The 26,306-nt window shown below is 35.6% G+C and overlaps 1 protein-coding gene across 1 annotated transcript in view; it reads right to left on the bottom strand.

Moving 5' to 3' along the window:
• LMX1A (LIM homeobox transcription factor 1 alpha) overlaps positions 1-24,491 on the bottom strand; it is a 61,749-nt gene extending 37,258 nt beyond the window's left edge. Inside the window, exons 1-3 of the mRNA XM_072419215.1 lie at positions 24,396-24,491; positions 22,550-22,631; positions 20,055-20,241 (exon numbers count right to left, since the gene is read on the bottom strand). Of these exons, the coding sequence (XP_072275316.1) occupies positions 20,055-20,241; positions 22,550-22,622 (260 nt within the window). The 5' untranslated portion in view covers positions 22,623-22,631; positions 24,396-24,491. The remainder of the gene's footprint in view (positions 1-20,054; positions 20,242-22,549; positions 22,632-24,395) is intronic.
• Positions 24,492-26,306: the final 1,815 nt, after the last annotated feature.

Genomic DNA, 26,306 nt, shown 5'->3' with positions numbered 1-26,306 from the left:
AAGCAATGGAGCACCTTTCAACCACCTGCTGCAGTATCTAGTGATTATAACATTTTGAAAATCTAAATTACCCAAGATTGACAAGAATCAAAGTAACTATTCTGTATGTATGTTGGGCTGAACTGAATATTGGGGCAGGCCATGGTTTTTTCTTACGTGTAACTACACTTACATTGAAGAAGGATTTTGATCTGGTTTGAAGCATATGAATAAAGTAACTATAAATCCAGTCCTTATTATATATGTATCTACAGTTACACAGTTCAAGTTCATCTGTACAACTTTTACTGGTAGGTTGTTGCAAAACTTGCAAACTGACAATCAAAGCCATCTTGTCATACATGGGTCTAAAGAATAACCTCCACGTATTAAGTACAGTAGGAAAGACTTTCATTTAAATTGAGACATTTTATCTTCACATCAGTAATAGTCCCTAGAACAAGAAACAAGCATAGTTACAATATTCACAGCAGATGTGACTTCATACAGACATGAATATGACTAAGGGGGACAGAATAAATGTCAGGTCTTTACAGGTAATACTAAAGCATTCTGGTATCCTCCAGGCTGTCTTGCTTTTAGTATCAAAATGCATCTTTGTGTGAGTGTACCCAATCAAGCAAGAGTTAATCTAGAATGACTAAACTCTGGAACTCCTTCCAGTTCTATGAGAGCTTTGTGCACAGCTGGATGGAGGAGATTGTTGTGAAACATCTGGCCTATCCCTGGAGCCCTTCTGGTTACTTGTCAAAAACCATGTTCTGACTATAGACCTAACGAGGCCTGAGGCTTTTAACCCTTCGCAAACGTATATACTGTATATTACATGACTACCAATATTTTTTCCCCTAGAAGCAAACTCCTAAATGGCTTATAAAGTGAACCAATACAATGGCAATGTGCAAAATGCTGTAAACTGTACAAATCAAATTTCAGTTGGGTATAGACAAGCTGGTTTCTGGTTTTCATTTTTTAGACTGCACAAAAGTACTGCAATCAACCAGCAATCAAATTTTAGTGTGTTAACCTAATGCAAAATAGAATTGGGAATTGAAATCTGGAAGCTATGTCTAAAAAAATGCAAGCAGTGGATCAAAGAAATAGTCATCAGTATTACCATTAGGCTCCACGCAGCTGATCTATTCCCCAATATTATCTAGTTCTGCACTGTGTCTCTGTATGGAGGGAGCCGTAAAAGTAGGGTTTTGCTTCCGCAAGCTAGAGCTCCAGCAAGGACAACAGTCAGAGCTGCAGTAGAGAGGTCACACCATCTTGGTCACTCCTGATCTTGTGAGACTAGTGGTCAGAGGCAACAGTGCCTTAGATCTAACCCTGTAGGAACCCTTCAGGAGGAATTCAATACAAATAGCAAATTATACTAGGTACTGCTAAGGCACAATGAACATCTCTGAAGATTTTCTATATCTGAGCAGACTTTCACTTTTTTCTCCCTGGTCCCCCTTAAGCAGTTTCTGCTTCCTGCCTAGTAGTAGTGTGTGATGATTTGCTGTCAATATACGTCTATGGGTCAGGTATGAGCGGACAAAAAAAACAAGAGATCCTTTATAATGTAAACTGTGTTTCAACAGTAATCTCACTAAGAAGGCAATATTAATCTCATTCCAAGATACAAAGATAAGCACTAGAGGGAGCATTTACAAAGCTGTATGAAATATAGTGGTACAAATATGGAAGAGCAACATGTAAAATCTATAAAAAAATACTTTTTTATTTATGTTAATGACTGTTTAATCCCCCTATGTATCGCCCATAGAACATTGCACTTTGTATTATAGTAAGAAGGCCTTTTGGTTTTAGAAGTAGTAAACCTTGACAATTTTTTTATAAATTGGCCTCTTAATATTCTCCCTTTGTTTTGTAACTATCAGGCTTAAATTAAATACTGCAATAATGATGTGCAAAGTACAGTAAGATACAGCAAGCAAATAAAATAGTTTTTTTTTATTGCACATCAATACTGCTGTTTAAACAGACATATTAGTAGCAGCCTTATTATTATATCCTGATAGCCTATACTTTGAAAATGTAATAAATCCTGATTGCTTATACATTCAAAATATATTAAATCCTGATTGCTTATACATGCATTTCTTTTACCATCAGAAATTACAAGTAGCAAATTTGTTAAATGTTTTAAAAGTGCCCACTGTTGTGTTCTGCTTTCTTTCCTCAGGGCACAGGTGTGGAAGATGTTGTGCTCCTGTCATGTTAAGCCTGTAACAATGTTCTGTTTGTTTGATCTTGCTTGGCTCAGGGTTGCGCTAAATCCAAAGATGATTTCTAAGCATTCACTGTGCTCCTTCTATTTCTCCAACATGAAAAGTTCTATTGTGTATGAATACATCTGGAGTGGGGACTGGAGCACTGTCCAAACGCAAGTCTTAAAGGTTATGTCCAGAAGTGTGAGCTGTTACAGTCAGATAAAATATGGAATGATTAACCCCTGCGACATATGAAGGATGACAGTGGAATGGAGTGATACCCGTAAGAAGTATGTGGTGAGCTGATATCTACAGTCACTCATTGCAAAGACAGCTTGCCAGAATCATATTCTGTCATTCCTACAACTACTGAGGTCATACAACTTTCTCACCTTCCCTTCTGAAAATGCTAGCTGCTTGGTTTTTATACAAAACCTCTTGCTTCGAATCACCCAATGCTGGCTATCAACATCAGTTGTATCTTGGAGGTTCATGTTCCACAAATATCACCAAAAAAGTATCTATTATGAGATCCATTTCTGGTCATTCTGGGTCAATAAATTACCATGCAGTGAAGAGCAAATACAATTACCGGCATCAAAATGTGCATCAGAATGCATCTTGATAGCTTTATGTTATAGGTGCATGTTTGTCCATTGTTTGAACTTTTACATTACCTATACAGGTAGTCCCCGGGTTATATACGAGATACTGTAGGTTTGTTCTTAAGTTGAATTTGTATGTAAGTCAGAACAGGTATATTATTTTAATGAATGCAATTAGGAGAGATGTTTGTCTCAACATATTATTAGGCAGTGTGGTGTCAGTTACTGTATAAAATCATCACTGTGAATTAATCACAAACAAACCAAAAAAAAAAAAAACTTTATGGAGCCTAGACATTCATTAACTCTGGAGCAAGCTGTGCTTTGATATGCAAAAAGAAACAACTGCAGAGTTTGCCTTGGTCAATAAAGAGTTACAAGAGGTTGTAAAAGAGCTTAGTCTCAGCTGTGTTTAGCATAAGATTTCCACTGCAAGTCATGCAAACCTCCCCCCTACCCCCTATGAAGCCTCCGTCCTGCACACAAAGGAGCAGGAAAGCCCCATTCATGTCTAGGAGTCCTCCATATGTTGGATGTCTTTAACTCGGGGACTACCTGTATACACCAATTCACATTGCCAGACTTGCACAATACGTAAGCAGGTTTTGCCTCCATTTGTATTTCCAGGCTTTACTGGATCCTGATTTGGTGAGATGTGCTCCTTACATCACCTTAGATCAGCATGAAAATACTATAAAGCCTCTTGAATGTTGGACCATGTCAATCAGTGATAAAAGACAGTTAAAAAAATAAATGAATACTAAAATTTTTCTAATAGATTGTTAGACTGATTGCCAATCCTGGAGAACCAGATACCATGACCGCAATACAGTTTTATATTTATAGCATATAATTGCATGCACTTCCTCCAGTTATTCATGATTGACACTCAGGGATGTAGATCACTCAATGCTCCTGCATCTCAATTTGGGAGACCCTGGCTTACAATAGAGTCTTTTATAACTGTTTTTGAATTTCTCTAGAAATACATTTTGAATTGTCCCACTAAGCTAACGTTTTCAATAATGATCTAATGAGAACCATAAAACCCGTTATTTCCAGGAAAAGCATGGCCTTTACATTCACTCTGACTGCATTAATGTTTCTGCTACTGTTTTCATTCATGGAAGATTAACCAGACTCAGCTTTTGCCTCTTGACTGTTTGCTGCCCAGTGCTGTCACAGAAAAGTAGACGTGGCTATGCTGCATCATCACAGTCCCGCAATGTCTTTCAGCAAACTGCTGGGAGCTACAAGGACACGAAGTAAGATATGTGGGCAGAGGCAGGTAAACACTTCCACACGCCTGCAGCTAATTGTGAAGTGACTCAATGATCACATCATCCCAGGTGAGAGATATCACACAGGGGCGCCACACTCCATCAGTCCAGAACTTAACCCTACAAGCATCCTAAAGCACAAGGAAGGCCTAATAAAGACCTACAGGAGGACCAGGAAAAATCTCTCATCAGCTCAAGTCATATGCCCCAAATTACGGTTTTGTGTTGCAATCTAATGGGCATTATGTTGCCTTACATAAAAAATCCACTGTAATATTTCATTTTGATTCATAAATATATTTGCCTGTCTAAACCTGAACAGGGGCCCCAAATCAAGTTCAGCGGAGAGTCCCCAGGTCAGTTCTGTACAGGTGCCCGTTGTTAGCTGAGTCCTCCGCTATCTGTTTCCCTCACTTATAGTAAACATCTAGAAGCTAAATTCAAATCAAGTTGGTATTTTTAATTTCACAAAAGATGCTTACTTTTCTTTAACATTTTATTAGGTAGTAGGTATCAAAAGAAAAGCTGAGTTTTTTGCAAGGTCTGCTTTAAGTTAGTTCATTTTAGTTGGCAATAAATTACTAATATAGGGGTGCTATAGGAACACAGAAAGTATACTCCAGTCAAATGGTTCCTGCAGAATCACTGTAAACAGATTAGCATAGACTGGAGCCAGCAGAAGTTATACTTTCCAGTTATTGCATATTTTCAATGTATCCCAGACAATGCAGTTGCCTAGAGTCAATTTTAACAATATCCTAAGAATGTTTTCTCCAGACGTAAGCTATTATAGAGGCCTTTTTTAGGTATATACAAAAAACAGATAATTTATATGGAGTAGCCCTTATATTGCACATTTTCAACAATATATATATATATATATATATTTGCCCTGGAGATTACACTGGGGAACAATTTTAAACACATTTTTTGTTAACTTCAGTTTTTAAGCTTTTTTACACTAAAATAGGCATGCTGATTATGAAAGTGCAGTTAGTTTTCTTCTATCACGTCAGGTTTTTTCTCTGCCGTTTATATTAGAGCAATTATTGTAGCATGGATTTGTATAGGCTATTCATTTACACGCAAGACAGTGTGGTCAGAGGTTGTACGCTGCTCTATGTAGTGAATAAGCAAAGTTTATTTTCCTACTTACACACGTATTTCCTTTCTTTCAGATCATCTCTGGCTTTGCTGTTTCTTGTAGTAAGTGCCTAAACAACCCTGATTCATTTTGTTATATCTGTGGCAGTTTCACCATTCCCAGTCAAAGGGCAAACATCAGCACATTTGTAGAGCAAGCCTATTTGGCATATTTCAAAGTTAAACTTGGTGATCAAGATAAGTCTTGGGCCCCTCATAAGGTGTGCAAACAGTGTGATGTGAACAAAGGGAACACGTGATCAGATGCCATTATAATTATCTTTAATTAATTTATTCTTTTAGCCCTTTAGATCACCTGATGAGTTTGCCCTGCTCTACCATGACATCATAAACCAGACAGGAATACAGATTCGCCTGCTTTTCCATACCCTGTGAAAGTTGCTACTGTAATTCTAGAGAACACTAGGAACTATGTAACTGATACAATTGCTGTACGCAAAGTTATTTATTGACAAGAATTTCTCTTATCAAACAGAAAGAAATAATAAATACATTATTTCAAAAGTGTGTTTACCAGACCAAAATAGACCAAACAGAAGAAAGGAACAGATAAATTTATTAGAAAGGCTTACATGACTTAAATTGTGGACACATGGCAAAGGAAACAGTGGCATTTCTCTGCTTTCTTCAAACCAGAAGCATGCCCCTTACATGTAAAAAGAAAGGATAATTTGGCATGAAGAGAGTAAAAATTAGGACTGATATTCTAAGCATTTTACTTAAAATGATTCATTTAGATGCCTAGATTACAAATGAAGAAACTCTGTCAAAATGCATTTTGCTCCTTAGAAAGCTTCAATACTCAAACAGAAGCCACAGCCTTCCTATAGTTGGTTGTCCTGCTACAGCAAACCTAAATGGATTGAGCTCACTGCCCTAGAACTTTCTGATGGTCAATAACATTTTCATAACCCATTAGGTTCCTCTGACATTAGAACTTTGTATAATGCCTGAAGCAGGAAGCGGGTTCTGAAAACTTACACAAAGATGCAAGTATAAAACCTTTTCAGTTCTTTGGATAGGTTTTTCTGTAATTCAAGGATCCATTAGAAATCTTATATTCCTCTGTTCTAAATTATTCAAATAGCATGTGCAGAGCAGGCAGGCACATCTAACTGTCTTTGGACACATTGGGCCTGATTTAAAGCTCTCCAAGGCTGGAGAGGATACACTTTCATCAGTGAAGCTGGGTGATCCAGCAAATGTGGAATGGATTCATTCAAAGTCATTGGCTATTTTATAGCAAATGTTTTCAATCCTGGACCAGATCCATTTTAGGTTTGCTGGATCACCCAGCTTCACTGATGAAAGTGTATTCTCTCCAGCCTTGGGGAGCTTTATTAAATCATGCCCAATGACTGATGTATCAAAACTCTCCAGGAGGAGAAGATAGACTATCATGGAAAAAACTTGGTGATCCAGCAAACCTAGAAAGGAGTTCTTTATATTCATTGTTATTAGTTAGCATATATTTTTTTCAATCCTGGATGGGATCTATTCCAGGTTTGCTGGATCATCCAGGTTCTCCCATGATAGTCTATCTTTTTTTGGAAAGCTTTAATAAATCAGGACCTATGTGTACCTTCCAAAAAACTGCTGCATCTAACCTGCCTGTCAACTAAAGGATAAAGAATGTTAACCTGTTAACTAAAAAAATAAAGTTTTGGTTTGACATACTCTTTGATAACTTTAAAGGGATCAACACATTTAGAAAAAGGTAGTACCATGAGTAGAAAACAAATTTATATATAACTATCTGTTAGCCCATTTCTTAGAATTTCAACCTGTAGCAGATCTCTCTGCGCTGATCCAGTCCAACCTCGGACTGGTTGAATGAAGGCTATCACATCAATGACCATACTGCAGTATTAAAATGATAATGGTGCATTAAAAACCAAATATAATAGAGCAACCTAATATTTATTTTCACTACAGACTAATATATTTTAATCGAGAAAATTATTAAAACAGTTAATTTTTTAAAAGGTGTTACATAAAACCCACACTTTTGGTAATAGGCCAATTTTATATATATATATATATATATATATATATATATATATATATATGTATTATATTACTTAAATATTGAATTTAGTATATATTTACATGCATTCCTATCATAACTTAAATATTAGTAAATACGTAGTAAGGGATGACTCACTACCTAAGTGTTAAGGTCCATCAGTTACCAGGAATAGACAGGGATAATTTAACCTAACAGGATTTGTTGCGCTGTCACACAGAGAATAGTCTCCACGGAGTCCCATTAGTCACCAGTCTTAGGAAAGGAGAAAAGGTTCGGGTGACACTTATTGTGCGACTCACAGTGGGATTGCTAGATCACAGTGAGAAGACACTCACTGCCTGGGGCAAAAGAAAAAAAAAACACATAGGAGTTAAAAACACAGGACAACAATAAAACAGTTACATAAACTAAGTGGATCTTCTACGCTTTGATGAATTCAGAGAGTACCAACGATTTTACAAGAGAATAAAAAGAACTGAAATTTAAAGGATGAGTTCGGTTTTGTATTGTATTAAAAAAGTACTTTGGGTGTAATACAGATATAGAATTTACTAGTAAATTTGATTTGCTATGGAGTGCACACTCCAGCATTGCATTAAAGTGCATACAATAAAAATGTGGCTGTATTTAGTTTTTGGGTCTGTTTAATGTGCATATCATGTGTGTACAGATTGAATTAACCCTATTTAGTAAAAAGACTTAATGAACCACATTCTGAGGTGTATCCTACTACACATGCTCACTGCCTTTTATTAGAAAAAAATAAAAAAATAGAAATAATATTTTAAATATAAAGCAGTTGTAGGAACCATTGTAAGAGATATCTGCAGTGCTAGATTAGTAGTCACCCTGTACCCAGAAATGATTCAGTCGGGGGACCTTACAATGGAAGGAAAAAATGTAAAATATATGCAGGGTGTGTTCAGGTAGGAGAGAGTTAATTTTTGGCAGGTGGTGGGTTTAAGGTTATAGGAAAGTTCAGTGCACACAGCAAACAAAAACCTCAGTGTACAATCAGAGGGACACGTTCAGGAATTGTTACTGCTATGGAAATATACATTAACACGTGCATGCAACCCCCTAATGCAAGGCTACTGAAAAGATTTAACCCTGTCCTTGTTCACATTGTTTAGTAAATCAGCACCACTGTATTATCCTTGATTTTTCTGCTATAGAAATATGACCCAAATCTAGGTAATATTGGGAAGAGCGAGGAATGTTTAACATCTGTATTTTGTTTTAATCTTATCTTAATCCTAATGTTATATGTGGATTTTTAGGCTTTTTAGGTATTAATTAACATATGTGCTTCTGTTAAGGATTTTTTTTTTTAAATGTAAAATGTATCACTGCTTCTGTTCTGGTTAGAGGGTCCTTCACACCCTTTTCTGTCAGACACCATTCAAATCAACAAGAAGTATCCCAAATGAGGGGACAGCCAGTGATAGAAAATTGATTGAGCCAAACTATTTATTTTCTGTTGAAATACATTATCCACTTATAATGAAATCATAAGCAATTAAACATAGTCGCAGTTCAGGAAAGTTTTTGGGTAACAGCCACAAAAAAACATAAAGGGTGGACTTAGTCAAGATTTTTTCATAATATGCTAACATCCCCATAAAAGCTTAATCAAACCTTTGACTTAGAACGTTCTTGTCACTGAATTGTACTTAGCAGTAATAAAATTAGAGCCCGATAGAATCTAAAAGCATTTTAAAACTGATTAACCTTTTCTGTGCCACCTTATTCTTTCTTCCTATATTGTATTATTTTCCTGACCATGTGATACCATTTAGCGATGCAATTGACAGTAGACTGACCTGATGACACACCACATCTACATCCTGTGCATTATGTATGAGAAATAAATGTAGCATTAGACACAAGTAGGTCTGTGCCTAGGGGGTGTATTCCTTACAAGCTTTTATTTCCGTGCACAGCATGTTGACAAACTATATATATTTTCATAAGTCTGATTTGTAACAGATGGAATATCTCTCTGTGTGTAGAAACTTCATATTTTGTTGTATAATACAAACACAAGTTATTAATGAATGTGTCAATGGTAATATTATGTAGGCCCCTGCCATATAAATCACACCCTAGCATACAATATTGTATATATTGAACCATTTATGGCCTGGCATGCTACAGTTTTTATGTTGTGTCACATACTACATAAAATGTACCATAGCAAAAACATGTGCAATTATGAGAAAAAGGTAATTACATTTTTTCACATTCAACAAATTCATTCAACAAATTTATTGTTTCCATTAGTGTACATTCAACCCATAAGACGCAGTTGGAGGCCTATAGAACATCAGCAAATTAGTTGACTGCTTACATAGTCCTAGTTATTAAAGGATACATTCTGAATGCACAAATCAGACCAGGAAATCCGGACATTTAGGGCTGGCATTAGGTATTCATATGGGTACTTACCCTATAGAATACATGATTTTTTAATAAAAAGACAAAATTCGGGGAAAGCCTCCTGAGAATCCTTTAGCTGCAATGTAAGACACCATTAGTGCTGGATATTTTCATCATGAGATGTTAAATGTTTTAAAATGGTAATTGTAAAAATAAATTTGTCCAACTTGCAATATATATGTTTTATCTTTTCTGTGAATTATGTTCCTCTATGATACATGAGGGTAATAAATGTCAAAAAGAGAAGTTGAAGCTTTAAGATTAGCATGCCAGAGAGGCATGGGAAAAGTTCTCTTACTCCTGCCATAGGGGGAACCCCATGCACACTGTGATGACCCCACTGCACACTGAAAAATGGAACTTTGCTAACTGTACGTGGTTAATACTTGCAATGATGGTATACATTATGTGAATTTGTTTTTTAATGCGCATTAAGTTTCAATATACTATACTTTATGATTTAGTTTTTATACACATTTACTATATTTTCTTACATGGAGACCGAGCTATCCAGCAAAGCAATGGTTAAGTTGGGGCTAAGACAAAACACAGATAGGGGGGCTTACAACAGTGAGCTTTTATCCATATGGTTTAAATCTTGTTTCTGAGAAAAAATACTGCAACTGTATAAAAAGTGTTAGCTGGAGTTTGACTGTAATTTGTGATTAGCTTACTTGAAAGGAAGATGTGCTACTATGTTACTGAAGACTCTGATAAATGTCATTTTTCCTTTGGCTATAGTTCTACATTTCTTATGATCATGACTGCGGTCTCTCTCAGCATCCCTGTCACATGTTTGCTTTATAAGTCTAAAAAACAAAGCTGTGTAAAACCTGAAAACACTTGTAACCTTTAAACCCAAGAGAGTGAGCAAAAGCATCCGGAGACATCACTTCTGCTGGGGGATTGTGAAGATGACAAAGGTTGCAGCCACAGGGCTGACACCCAGCAGGGGCTTCTGATTATGGCCCACTTGGAAATTCCAGAAATAGCTCTTGTGATCCCTCAGAGTTTACACAGAAGCAGGTTCAAAGAGTTAATTAAACCTTTAAGCAAAACTATCTGTAGACATGAATAAAAGTACTTCGAAAAATGTTCAACATCTCGAGAGGGAGCTCTTTGAACCAATAAATATAGGTCTGTATGTATATGTACATACAGGCAGAAACCAAATAAATCCCATATGTCCTCAAACTGACATTTGTCAGGTTCATTATGAAAAAACACTTTCCTAGCTGCATGAATACTGTAGTTTGTTGTTATTGTCAAGCCATCAGAAAAAGGTTATAGGTAGGCAGGAATGTAAGGAATACATATAAGTTCATTGGCAAAGTCAATGTACTGTACAGAACCCCATTTTATTTGCTTTATTGACTTTGTAACCCTATATAGTTCTCATTATTATTGTTTGTAAAATTCAAATATACTTATAATATTACTTCTTTGTTTTACTTCGTCAGATCAGATCCGGATTCTCTTAACAGTTTCTGCATATAAGCAAGATGACTTTACAAGAAATACTCCCTAGATAGACTCGAACTACACAATTAGCTGGAGATCCACTGATACCCAAATATACCAGGCCAGGCTGTTATGCACTGGAAGGTAAAAGCAGTGTTGTGTAAGGCTACGTACACACGTTCAATAATTGTCGTTGCAAAGGATCTTTTACAATCCTTTCCAATGACAAAAGACTGAACAAGCACTGTACATACAGCGCTGTTCTGCATTATGGTTGAGGCATTATGGGTGGAGTTGAATGTGGGGTTGAATAACACACAATTAATTATTGGAGTCTGAATAGGCCCCCCCCAGTGCTAAGGAAGAAATAGAGAAAACTACTAGCACAGATAAAAAAAGCAGCAAAAGTGGAAGTGTTTTATTTATAGGAGATTTCAACTACCCCAACATTGACTGGAATAAAGGACTACAGGAACGGCAAAAGGGAGGAAATTGGTGAATTTAATACAAGATAATTTTATGGTACAGTTTATAGAAGCCCCAACTAGAAATGATACTCTGCTGGACTTAGTTCTTTCTAACAATGCAGAGCTTATAACAAATGTGCAAATAAAAGAATACTGGGTAGCAGTGACCATAATATGATTTAATTTAATGTTAGCTGTAAACAGGAAGCAAAAGCAGTAAAGATAAAAAACATTTAATTTTAAGAGAGCAAATGTTCAATAATAAGGGCGTCTCTCTGTGACTTGGACTGGGAGACAGTATTGTCCTCAAAGAACACAGAACAGAAATGGGAATGTTTCAAGTCTGTTCTACAAAAGCAAAACTGAAAAATATATTCCAATGGGTAATAAGTTCAAGAGGCTAAAATTAAAAGCTATGTGACTCACAGCCTATGTTAAAAATATGGAACAAGAAAAAGGCATTCTAAAAATATAAAAATGAAGGATCACCTTCATCGTTTGAAAACTATAAAGAATATAACAAAAGATGTAAAAAGGAGATATAATGTTCAAAACTTCAAAACGAAAGACAGATTGCAAAGGAAAGTAAGGCAAACCCTAAATTTTTTTTCAATATATTAATATATATCAATATATTAATAGCAAAAAGATCAGATCTGAGCATGTCTCCGGGTTGGTAACTGGGGAAAAAAAACACAAAGGAAAATAGCAGAGATCAAGTCCAAATTCATAATAGCAATGTCAGTGCCTTAAATGAGTCACAATGGCTCAATATTTATATGATTGAGAAACAGTTGGGCAAAATTAAGGATGTCAAAGCACCAGGACCTGATGGATTTCATCCACGTGCCCTCAAAGAGCTGAGCTTGGTTATTTCAAAGCCAAAATTTTTAATTTTTAGAGACTCTTTAACCATTGGCTTGGTACCTATGGCTTGGTGTAAGACCAATGTTGTTCCTATCTTCAGAAAGGGAGCAAAGTCATTACCAGGTAGCTACAGACCAGTTAGTTTAACATCCATAGTTGGAAAGGTCCTAGAGAGTTTGATAAAGAACCCAATAGAGGAGATTCTGCTAGAAAATATTATTTTAAGTGATAGTCAGCATGGCTTCAAGAAAGACCAAAGTTGTCAAACAAATTTACTTTCATTTTATGAGGAAGTAAATAAACTTGAACCTTGCTAAAGCATTTGAAACAGTACCCCACAGACGGGTAATATGCAAGTTAGGGTCAAAAGGTTTAGAAAAGTCAATCTGTAAATGGATAGAGAACTGGCTTAAAGATCGCATCCAGAGAGTTGTAATTAATGATTCATACTCATTAATGGTCTAAAGTTATTATTGATGTACTCCAGGTTTCAGTATTGGGACCTTTACTGTTTAACATCTTTTTAAATGATATAGAGTTTGGGATTAAAAGTACCATTTCTATGTTTGCAGACCAAAGTATGTAATGGAATTAAGCCCATACCGGTTGTCTGTAATCTTCAAGGAGACCTGGATGTACTGTTTGGGCAGCCAAGTGGCAAATGGGAGCTAACAACATGCATGCTTCATACTGACTAGGGGGTATACATTTGGGGGAGTCAGAAATGGAAAAGAATCCGGGGGTTCTGGTAGATCATAGACTTAATACAAGCATGCAATGCTAAACTGCAGTTTCTAAAGCTACCAAAGTACTTTTTGTATTAAAAGAGAAATACACTGCAGAGATGGAGACATTATCCTGCCTCTGTACAAAGCATTGGTCAGTCCACATCTGGAATATGCAGTCCAGTTTTGGCCACCAGTTCACAATAAGGACATTGTGGAATTGGAGAGAGCGCAGAGAAGGGCAACTAAACTCAAACAAGGAATGGAGGAGCTCAGCTATGAGGAGACATTAGCTTAACTGAATTTATTCTTCCTTGAAAAGACACATTAAAGGGGGGATATGATCACCCTGTATAAATATATAAACGGTCCAAATAGAGAACTCTCTTCCCAATTATTCACTTTGAGACCGTTACAAAGAATAAGAGGGCACTCTTTGCATCTGGAGGGAAAGAAGTTTAAGCTTCGGATAAGGAAAGGATTCTTCACTGTAAGGTTTGTAAAAATGTGGAATCGGCTCCCTCAGGAAGTAGTTTCAGCAAATACTATAGATTGCTTAATGGAATCAGGAAGGATTTTTTTTTTTATCCTGTTGAAGCAAATTGTACCAGGGTTTTTTTTTCCTACCTCTGGACCAACTAGGTCTTATAGGGTTTTATATCTAGGATATGTTTCCATGGTGGTTGAACTTGATGGACATGTAACTATAGAAAGGGGAGGGGGGAGAACGATGGAGCGGCACCCCGCTGCGCTCTTTACCTTTCACTTGACTTAGGATCGTTCATCGTTCGTGGATCCACCAGGACGAACCCCTAAATGGTGTCAAATGACCGCTGTAGACACGCCAGATTCTCATGCCAATACTGGCCCTGAGGCGAATATGGGACAAGAATCATCTGATGTGTGTACGTAACCTAAGATCTAAGTTGTAACCTGAAGTGCACAGACAAAGAAAGATTTTCTCCTTGTCTCATGTGACAGCTTTGGGTGTCTAAGTGGCCAATCACCACACATTAGAGCTGTCACAAGCTTTTTGGGAGTACCAAGTATTTTTCACCCCTGGTGGCTTTCAAACTAAGTGAGGAAGCACAAAAAATGTGGGCTATTGGTGATGCCAATAATAAAGTAGACCTGTTGGTTTGTAAAATAAAAATTCATACTTTCCTTTTGCATTTATTGTTCCTGTTCCACAGCAATTACTCATAAAGTCAAAAGATAGGTAAAACAACCAGACACTAGGATTTTCAGGTTGCCTTGTGTGCCTTGTGCCTAAGTAGAACTAAACTAATAGTTTAAAGAGTGTGGCCAAGCTGATTCTTATTTGTAGAAGAGACAGGTGATGTCTCTTCTGCAGTAAAACAAATGTACCTACCTGTTCACACTGTTTTCTTTAATTCATGCACAAGTCGGGATGCAACCCCAACATAGCTGGCTGCCATTAATGAGGGCTATCCCATGTACATATGTGGGAGTTATGTTGTCCATAACTGGCCAATCAAGTTGGCAGAAGAAAGCTGGAAAGAGACTGGGTGAAGATGCAAAAACTGGCAACAGAGTAAGTAGAGGTGAGTTTAGATAAACAATTGTAAAAATGCAGGCAAGTTTATTATATTGCACAAGAGAAATTGCCTGTCCTTTATGCAATAAAGAACCTGCCTGCTCACAGTTTTTTATTGTTTAGTTCCACTTTAAAGCAGGTTGACCTAAATTTAAGACTAACATGAACCAAACAATGTAAATACTGTCTTGTGTTTGTAAATTTATTAAATGTAAAACTGTAAAATTACAATTTAGTTCTGTCAACAGATTGTACAGATAGAACAGAAACAAATATAAAATTTATTACCACTATTTACCTTAGGTGTAATGTTTACACTGCTCTGTTTTCAATTCAAATATCCATTCTAGTCCAGGGGATTTTCCTATTGTAATTTACCTGAACATAATAAGGTATTTAAAATGAACTCACCTTAAAAGTAGTCACCTATTAAATTATACTTAAAGTGGGACAATAATGAAAAAGTAAAACATTGTGAGTAGGCAGGGACCTTATTGCAGAAGACGCATGCTATATCTCTTCTGCAATATACCTGTCTGATCTCAATGTTTTTTAGGAAGTATGTTGTGCTTCACATGTGCATTTCAGTGTATATTTCCAGCATACCTTGCTGCCAAAATAAAAAAAAACACCACGCAGGAGTTCCATCATTCTAGCCTGCCCAATCAGCAAAGCCAAAGATCTCAAACCTTAAAGAAGACTGTAAGGAAGATGAATATAGTTCTGCTTTAATTTGATTCCTCTCCCACTTTGCTTTTCATTTTATTAAAAACAACACAAAAATGTATCCGAAATGGACACATAAAATTGCTGACTGTTCTTAAGCATCAAACTATGAGATTGCATTCATTTTATTACCTTCTAAAGACATGAATATACTAAGGACAAAAATATTATGAATGTGATTAGAATTTATAGCTTAGAATTTTGCAACACTATTCAGGATAATAAATCTCTTAGGGCATTTCACTGCATTCCAAGTAATAATGAATTTTCATAGCAAACTAAATTACTTTACCCGGCGGTGGTGGATTCAATAATCAGAAGACAACTTCCAACTGAAAATTTGCATTTTATAGAGGCAAAGGGGTCAAGTGAGGAAATATATCAGAAGGAGAAGAAAGGGGACAAAAATCAATAAAATAATATATGAAATTTTTAGAATGGATGCACATTGAATGCACTTGATAAGCACTGACATCCTTTTTAATGAGTTGCTTTGATGTTTTTTATCATGGCAGAAGCCAAATTTTTTTATCCTATTACCTTTTTAAGCATTGTAGTGGGCATCATCATGGTGTGCTGTGTTTAAATACAGCATGTTCTATTTTCACCCACACATCCATGCAGCATCTTTTTGTAAATGGCATCATTGTGCCTGCATTGAGCAATGAACCCAACAGAGGTGGTGTAAATGGGTGGTATGTGAGTACCTATCCCTGACATCCTAAAGCAGAGTATGTTAGTATAGTCAATTCTTATTTTATTGTTTTGGACCAGTTGTCAATGTATTATTTTTCTGGCACCCAGAATGTTAGTTTGGAACTATTTTAGATTTGATTTTTGGACCTTGAGAACAAACTCAGGACACAATTAAGGATACTTCATTACAGGATGTGAACTGTGGCAATTCAGCATTGAACATCAACTACTAAATGTTCTATACTTTTAGATGGAATCTTAGGTGGTATGGAACACTTATTACTTTGGCTTGCTTGAAACATTCAGTACCTTGGACAGGTCGTCACAAATACATAACACATTAATACAATAATTGGTATGTGCCACCTTCCATATGTAATATGTAATATTTTACATAAAAACATGACAATTAAGCAGCTGAGATATTATACACCTATACTTACATTGTTGTTTAGTCAATGATTATATGTTAGAAGTTTTGATTAAAACAATCTTGTATTTTCATTGCGTGTACAACTTGACAGTAGTTGTATAACACTTTTTTTCTATAGCCGTATATTTTAGTGGCTATCTATACAGCAGGTAACTTCAAAACTTCTTTGGAAATCAACTGCTGGATTTACAGATTTATTTCTCTGTCATAAAGACAAAAATTGAGAAAAGCTAATACACTGTCAAGATCCAATAAGCAAGTGCAATAAGGGAATATGGTTGTACCCAATCAAATATAAACTAGGTCTAACAAAACCTCCACACATTTTAGGATATTTTACAATATGTTATGATTCAAATTAATAAATACAATATTTAGTACAGAGAATCGTGGCAGCTAAAATGGTTAGTAAACAAAGATTGTGAGCTTATTTTATAAGATTGTCCCAGTTTGTTTATATTACAGATACACATTATTTAGATCTGATAAATTCACAGTTTTTAGGAATTATTGGTACATTTTGCAATAAAACTTTTTTCATACAAAAAATTGGAAATGTATGTTTATATATGCTGGCCATTATCACTAAAAACATATATATTTATTTTGATTTATCAGCATAATTTTCAGAGGTTACTTACTTTTAGACTGGAGAATACTCACTTAACTTAGTAAATAAGATTAACAAGTAGGTTTGGGTTTGTTCATGATTGGATGCATTCCCTATACTGAGATATACCTTCTATTTTACAAATCCACAAATTTACTAATTACACTGAGAATTCAGTATTGGGAAGAATGACACTTTAAAATGGCCATCACACTCTTTGGAGCAAGTAGTGTACATAGCATACAGGTTTTATCAGTTAGTTCTAGGCCACCCTAATGCAAATTAAATCACCCCCAAATATCTGAATTTAAAGGAATAATAAAAAGGTAAATATTTGAAATTAAACCTACAACAGCATCACAAATCACTTACTATCTACTGACTCATGACTTGGATATTGTGCCTAACCAGTCCAACACTCCGAAGACAACGTCCTTTATTGTTATGATAGCAAGTAGCAACTCTGTACCATGCCAAGCCGTTATACACGAGTAACGTAATACACAACACACACGGTGTCCTTGAGTAAAAAGTGAGATTAACATACCTGTAGTCTAGATATTAATCTGGAGACCACAGAATATTTATTGTACGAAGGGGAAAGTATAACCCTAATTGCTTTTTTTGTCCTTGGTATATATAGTTTAGATATTATAGATGCCAGTATGCTGATTGTTCACTAGCAGGCCAAAAAAGAAAATTTCAAATGCATATATTTTTTAGAATGACATTCACAAAAGTGAACATCATTGACACACTGTTCAGACCCTACTGTTAGAGGCTCCCTGATAACAATCCTACTGGGAAAACTAACACCAGCAGTTGCTAAGCTTTACATGGCTGATAAGATGATGAAGAAGGCAGATCTGTGTTGCAGCACATTAGGGCCATGCAGTTATAGGGCCACACAAAGTTTAAGTTTGCTGGTAGTTTAAAGATCTAATCACGTGGTTACAAATTCAATCAATTACACAATGCTACTGTGCTAAATAAAAACATGTTTCTTATAAATATATGTGTATTCTAATCTGGCTACAATCCAGGGTACTCCCCAGAGGGTAAAGGCAAGATTATATAAAGTGTTGTGCTCTCTCTCCAGCAGGTATTACCATGCTGCATCATAAGTAAAAATTATTTGATCACCAGGTTACCAATAAATGGCATCTGGGTGGACTGGTTACTACAGCACTTTCTACATGAAACTGTAAAGTACTGATATAGTAGATAGTGCTCTATATGTGTAGCTATTTTTTTACTTTCTATTTTAAATGGCAAGTATTTTTAAAGTTTAATTTGTGACCAGCGATAAAAACTAAACAAGCAGCAATTTACAAATGACATAAAACAGCATGTTACTTTGTAATACAAACTCACTGTGTTCTGCCAACTAGAATGATTTACTGCAGTTTCCAGAGACATATAGGTATGGATAACTCTATTTTATAGGCATATTCCCACAAAAGTGTTGAGGATTTAAATAAAATGCATAAAAAAAACACATATTTTCCACTGAACTGAATTTTTTCCTAGCATGATTGACACAATAAAGTGAACACACTTTCCCAAATGAACAGCCTCTGCTTCTTTCCTAAACCATTCCTAATAAACAAAGGCCTATATTATCTAAATCTTGTCAGAAAGCATTTTAATATATCACGTCAAAGGACCATGATTAGCCATTGCAGCTCCAGGTAGCATGATTACTGAAACGGTTACTTTCAGCAAGAAAATGAAAACTGGTGGCCTTCCATCAAAAATATTGTACTAGTATGAACCCTTATCCCTTCTTATGTAAAAAGAAATAAATAGTAATCCTATCTGACAATATATTGGGGAAATACACCCTGAAAGTGTCACAGCTGCACACCCAATTTGCACAAAGCAAATAAATATATATACCTATTGCAGCATAGTTTATCATACATAAAATCATAGAAACCACACCTGGCCAAAATATTTTACATTTGCATTTTATCACCAATGAGAGAACATAATTCTACATTTTTTATATATTCATATAGTATACTGTGGAATCAAACAGCACAATATACATCACCAAAACAAATAATTCAAAAATCGTAATAAGAAAAAGTCATTCCAAATAATAATGAAATCACTGAGAGAAAGAAAAAAAGCCAGCTAAACCCTCACAAAGAACAAGATGACCTGATATCCACAACAAGCACAGAAATGCAAAGAAACACCCCAATGACCAAAAAGATAGCATGTTAGCATGGTAGCATGTCGTACCGTAGGTATGTGGTTTATGTTAGAAATATGACAGTGAGCCTAATTCACAAATTAACACCAGGATAGTGCTCTTTTTTTTTTAGCAATATCATTGTATTATTAATTGGACTTAGTTCCAAATAAGAGTTACTTTTGAAAATAAGGATTCACAAATTGTGAATTCTGTCATTTATTACTATTAATAATATTTTATTATTTTTATCACAAATCCCTTGATCAAAACAGTAAAAATTAGTGTCTCCTAGCAGCCAATCAGATTACATATTTACAAATTTTAGTGCAAACTACAAAACAGATGTTCAGAAAAGTCCAACTGGCTGCTACAGGTAACACCTCCAGCTTTCCATTAGACAGATCCATATTAGTCTGTATGATTTATTACACAGTATCATAAGATCATTCTACAGATACCTTGTTGTACATATGAACTTCTTTGATGCCACAATGTATTACTCCAAATAATGGAAGGTTGCTATTGATATAACATTTATATAAGAGCATGCTATGGGTATAAGGACTTACTTCTCATAGTCAGCCCTGCAGTAGAGTTTCTTGTCTCGATAGAAGCAGCTGCTCTCCAGGGGTTCCTTACAGGCACAGCACTGAGCACATTGTTCATGCCATAGACTGTCACTGATCCTCAGGAGGAAGCGATCACAGATCACACGATCACAGCCTTCACAAACCCACTTCTGATCCAGACCTCTTCCTGCCATACAAAAGAACTTTTTAATGAATACATATGCCCTGCTTTAAAATGCCCATCAATAGATGTACACACGGTTCTACCATCTGCAGCATCTACTGCCTTACGATATATGTTGGCGCTATAGCCTTCAGCAGCTTTTCAAATACAACGGGCAATAATTATTGTATTTGTTTATTACAATAAAAAAACGAATGTCAGTGGATTTGTGGAAATACATTTTTAAGTCAATCAGTGTTTGCTGTACATGTTACATGTTGCTGAATATGTTGTAATGATTTCATAGATTTGATTGCAAGATTGATCCCTTATTCAATTCTGCTATTAGATCAGTATTTCAATAAATTCCCCTAATGGGCTGAACACATCCAATTCACCTCCCAAAAATACAGAATCAAGCTTGACAAAATAATTAAAAATATATATTATAATAAATAATATTTTTTATGGATGTTATAAATCAATAGTTACTATAGTTTTCATCTCAGCTGTTTGCTTTTTACTTCGTGGTAATAAGGACTATCTTAGTAGGTGTGTTATAATTTAAGAATACGTTTACTATATTAATTGCTTAGTGTAAATGATGTACTATATATATTTTCAATAATCTATGCCACGAATTCATCCATCTTCTATATAGATCAAGTCCTCCAGTTTTTTTCTGCTCCCGAATGTCATTGTCCCATATTTAGTGACCTCAGCTGTCAATGTGACTTTGTTTTCGGATCTCAACAAATTTGAATGTGTTACCTCTTACATATAATCTTGGTTGCCAGAATTCACAGAATATAGGTGGTACAATACATTTCCATAATACTGAGAGATGATAAAGGGTGTCAGTCCCTAGATACTTGATCTGTGAATCTCATCCCATGTACTGGGGGCTCTCAGCTGCTGAACTCCTGAGAAAACTCATAAAAACATAATAGATGGAACCCCCAGGCATTGGGACTAGAAAGGGTTAACATTCTTTATTAAATCTGCAGAGCCCGAGGTGGAAGCCCTGAACCCGACTACTGAACTTCATTACTGCTGCCTGTCCAATATCTGCTATGTGTGTATGGGGGTGGAGGGGTGATGGCCATCTATCTATCCACCTATTTATCAAACTATTAGTATAACAAAAACACACACACACACACATACACACACATATATATATATATATATATATATATATATATATATATATAGACATAGACATCTGTCTATCCATATGTCTGCCCATTTTATCTATCTATATATCTTTATGCTTCCTATAAAACATGAGGCTATCTTCATGAATACAAGTATTACTAAACTATAAAAGAGATATGACTTGTATCTATTAACACATCAATGTAATTAAAAAAAGTCAAATATAACTCAAATTCTCTCTCCCTCTTTTTCGATCTCTGTTGTTCTGTTGTCTATCCATATGTCTTCATGATTTTCAATAGAACATATCGCTCAGTTAAAGGAACCAGGCATTATCTAAGAAAAGTAAAAAATATACATACCAATTCTAATAATAAATATAATAAATATGCTAATAAATAAATATGCATAAAATACTCTCATTTTTTACTACAATGATTATATAACTTTCTTTCTCTTTTTTACTTTTCTTTCTTTCGATACATCGTCATTTTCTTTAATAGTGCATAAAACTTAAAGCCAAGTATTGGTAAACTCGAAAAAGATATGAGTGATATTTTTTACATAGATAGATAGATAGATAGATAGATAGATAGATAGATAATCTTCATGATTTCAGTAGCATTTAATACCTTATTCAGGAAAGCAAATCTGATCTAGACATTAAAACATTTCAATGTAATAATGGAAAGTAAAAACAAAACAAAGTAAAAACAAAACAAAGTAAAAACAAAACAAAAAGTAATAAACAAAAATATAATGTATCCTTGTCCTTTACCCTAATGGTTATATGTTTAAATGGAAGAAATAAACCCAGTTCTGTCTGTGCAAACGTTTCAGTATATTTATTGACTTGGGTGTACCAATGTTTTATATCCTGGTGATATATGGTATGGTATCCTGGTTGGCATATAAAAGATGAATCATTATATATAAATTGTGTGGCTGTACTTTCATGTACAAATGACAGTTTTAAATAAATACAAAACTCCAAATGATAGCAGTTAATGGGAAACGTACTTTGTGTCCTGGAATATTCACATAAATGAACCGTAGACACACACAGATCTCCCCTGGGAAGAGACGATCTCCAGCTGATCGGAACAATCAGATACATATACCCCGAATCAGACATGACCACCTCACCCTAATACACCTCATTGGTGACACTTACCGAATAAAGACAGATTGCTGGAGTTCTCAATCACATTCTGGATATTATCCCCCATTTTCAGCCCATCAAGCATTGTGACACACTAAAAGTACAAACAACACATCAGGGACCTGTACAAATGTAATAAAGTCACCGCAGGATATTGTACAGTTTCTCTGCACAGTGCAATGAAAATGTCATTATACCAATCCAACAAAGTCAAAGTATACCTATGTAACATTGTAATAATAGATCAATGAATACCAATATAAATGTAATATTATATCAGTGACTACCAATAAAACATGGTAACATTATAGCCATGAAGATCAATATCATAAATTATTATTATAGTAATGAATACAAAGATAACAAAATAATATTATATAAATGACTACCAATATAACAAAGTATTAGTAAACTACTGAAAACCAAACAAAGTGATATAACAATGATAACAAAGTAATATTATTTCAATGATTTCCATTCTAGCAAAAGTAATATTGCTATATCAGTGAATTAACGGCTTTAAACTCTCCTGTAATGGAGATTAGAGTTATATATATTTAACTCGATGCTATATTTTGAAATATTATTATATAGTGTATTGGTGTATTTCCTATTACACGAACAAGTAAAGAACGTTAGTTCGTATTACTATATTAATTACATTTAGGAATGAGTTCACAAATTGCAGGTGGTGAGAATTTCTGCAGAGCATTGGATAGTATTTTATTGTCGGAATAAACATTACATTTTTAATACAAATTAAAATACTAATTAAACGAACTGCAGTACTTATTGTGAACATCTGGACTAACTACATGAAAACTAGTTATATATATATATATATATATATATATATATATATATATATATATATATTTCAAGCAAATATTAGATGTATCAGTTTTAATTAAAGTTAAATCAATAAAATGTCAGCTGATTGATTAACTTTTAGGTAAACTATATATATAACTTATGCAGGTAAACCAGTAAAATAGACGTCATTAGACATTTTTAGATAGAAAAAAAATGGGTACATTTATAAAATTGGGAAAATGAGAACAAAATTGTAGCTATTGCTCAAAAACATTCTTTTTTTCATGTAAAAATATTCCAATTTTGTGCTCGTTTTCGTTTTAATAAATTCGATAGAAGGCGATAAATAGACAATAGGAGAGATGTATAATATTATAGTAATGCACCTAAATAATAATAATAAAAAAAAAACAAATGAAAAAAAGGGAAAAATAGTTGGACATAATATTTACAGATGATAAAAACTGACAATAGCTAAACGCCAGGGTGGGAGTGGACAGGGAGACCAACAAACAGACCCCTACAAGTATACAGTAAATTACCAGGTAGATCTGGCAAATAATCATGCAATCTCAGAGTGCAGATATTAGACTTTTAAAGACAGATCGTGCACTAGTATAACTGGGCAGGAAGGCATCTAGAGGTGTGGGGAAGGGTTGGAGATAGGTCATGCACTGGTGTCCCCAACCAAGTCCTATGATGTACAGGGCAGGAGGGGAGGTAGGTCATGCATTGGTGTCCCCAAACAAGCACCTAGATGTACAGCGCAGGGGGAGGCAGGTCATGCATTGGTGTCCCCAAACAGACTCCTAGATGTACAGGGCAGGAGGGGAGGCAGGTCATGCATTGGTGTCCCCAACCAAGTCCTATGATGTACAGCGCAGGGGGAGGCAGGTCATGCATTGGTGTCCCCAAACAAGCACCAAGATGTACAGGGTAGAGGGGAGGTAGGTCATGCATTGGTGTCCCCAAATAAGCACCTAAATGTACAGGGCAGGGGGGAGGCAGGTCATGCAGAAGTATCCCCAGGCAGACAGGCACTTACCCAGATTTAGAGGACAGGAGGGGTGGCAGGTTATGCAGTAATATCCCCAGGCAGGCACCCAGTTGTATAAGGCAGGAGGGGGAGGCAGATCCTGGTCATACACACTGATAATGATGGGATCCTGATATAAGGAGCAGAGCTGCCTGTGTCCAGAGTCTCCACCTCCTGGCTCCAGGTTGGGAGGACAGCCCCCTCCCTGCACACACTGGCCACCAGCCTCTGACACCTGTCACTCTTCACTGACTGCCTGCTGAGAGATCAGGAGCCCCCAGGACAGTGATCACACCCTAGAAGGTTGTATTGTCCTATGTGGGATAGCTGCAGTCACACTGATTCATCTAGATCTCTCTTTCATTCAATCATGATCCCTCTCAGGGTGACAGAGATCTCCCTGACCATTCATTTTCAGTAGTGCAGGAGATCCTGTCCATCATCCTCCAGTAGTTCAGGCTACACCTCCCTCCATCAGGGCAGGAGAAAACTTCCTGATGTTCCTTGCAGTTTTCTTCCAGTCTTTCCTCTCCCAGACCCGCCTCTCCTCTGCCTGCTGAACCTTCCCTGTGCTACATTCATCCAGCTATTTCCTTACCACACACATTTCTCTCCAGTCCTCCTCCATGCACTGAGCTTTTCATTATCATTGTTCACTGACATAATACACTTTCCAGGAAACTCACACACAGCTTATAGGAGATCCTTAACCCAATCACTAAAATCTGATAAAGGATCAGCAGAAGTGCAAGCAAGGGGAAAATGTTTATAAACTGTATTTTAGGGGGGGAAACAAGATCATTGTTTTTATACATTGAGTGTCAGTAAACTAAATATTACTACTGTAAGTATTTCTACTGTAGTACAATATGTTGATTTAATAGAAAAATAGAGACTGTTCCCTTAGCTAGGTGAAAATTCACTTAGAATAGCAACAATTGGAAAGCTAATTTTAGATACATCATTTGATTCTAAATAAAAGTTAAAAAAAAAACTTAAAAAAACAAAACAAAACAAAACATACACTTTACTAAACTTCTCATTGGATTGAGTAAAAAATGCACAACACATGCGCACAACCCTAACTGCACATGCTGTAGATGTGAATGGAGAGGAGAAAGCATATGTGAATTGTGCACACTGTGCTGATATTACAATATGCAGAGGATAAAGAGGAGAGTGCACTTGTAAATTAAAATTTATAGAGTACATTTTCTCTAGAAAACTAAATGCAGCTGAAAAAGCACATGTGCCATGACTCAGGCACAATGCAAACTAAGATATTCAATATACAGTGTGAAACAGAGATCAAAATCTAGAAGAATGAATGTGGAGGGTATAACACATGCGCATAATTCCCATCATATACAAAATTTCCATAGGCGTGAAATGAGAGTATACAGCACATGCCCATACCCCAAGTGCAAACTGATTGTTGATCGAAAATGCAGAAAACATTTGTACCACTCCAAGTAAATGAAGAATATGTACAGCATGTACTCTAATTTTTATTAGAGTTCAGAGACTAGGTACAAATTGAGAGTATATAAAACATACACAAAGTGCTAATAGGAATCAATATGTTGTCAATATGTTGTCAATCCTGTTTTTAAAATCACAGGATTATATGGGCCCTGTCTATATTTGTGCAGAATTCTGCTAAGGTAGCATTAGATGAATTTACAAAGAACAGGAATACGCCTCTAACAGAGTTCAAATATCACAAAGAATTAAATGGAGTAGTAGGCATTATATGAAGCCTTAGCAGATTTGTTAGCTGTGGGGACTTGTTAATGATGAGAGGGTCTAGATAAGTATAAGACTGGCAGGGTGGGGCTGGGGACTGGCATATAACTAAACTGACCACTTAGGACATACAGAATGTTTCATAATAAAGTAATAGTCATTTATGAATAGGTG

Source organism: Pyxicephalus adspersus, chromosome 8 (genome assembly GCF_032062135.1).
Source record: "Pyxicephalus adspersus chromosome 8, UCB_Pads_2.0, whole genome shotgun sequence".
Lineage (NCBI taxonomy): Eukaryota > Metazoa > Chordata > Amphibia > Anura > Pyxicephalidae > Pyxicephalus > Pyxicephalus adspersus.
The sequence above is the reverse complement of the archived record's forward strand: the minus strand, read 5'-3'. Positions and strand labels throughout refer to the sequence as shown.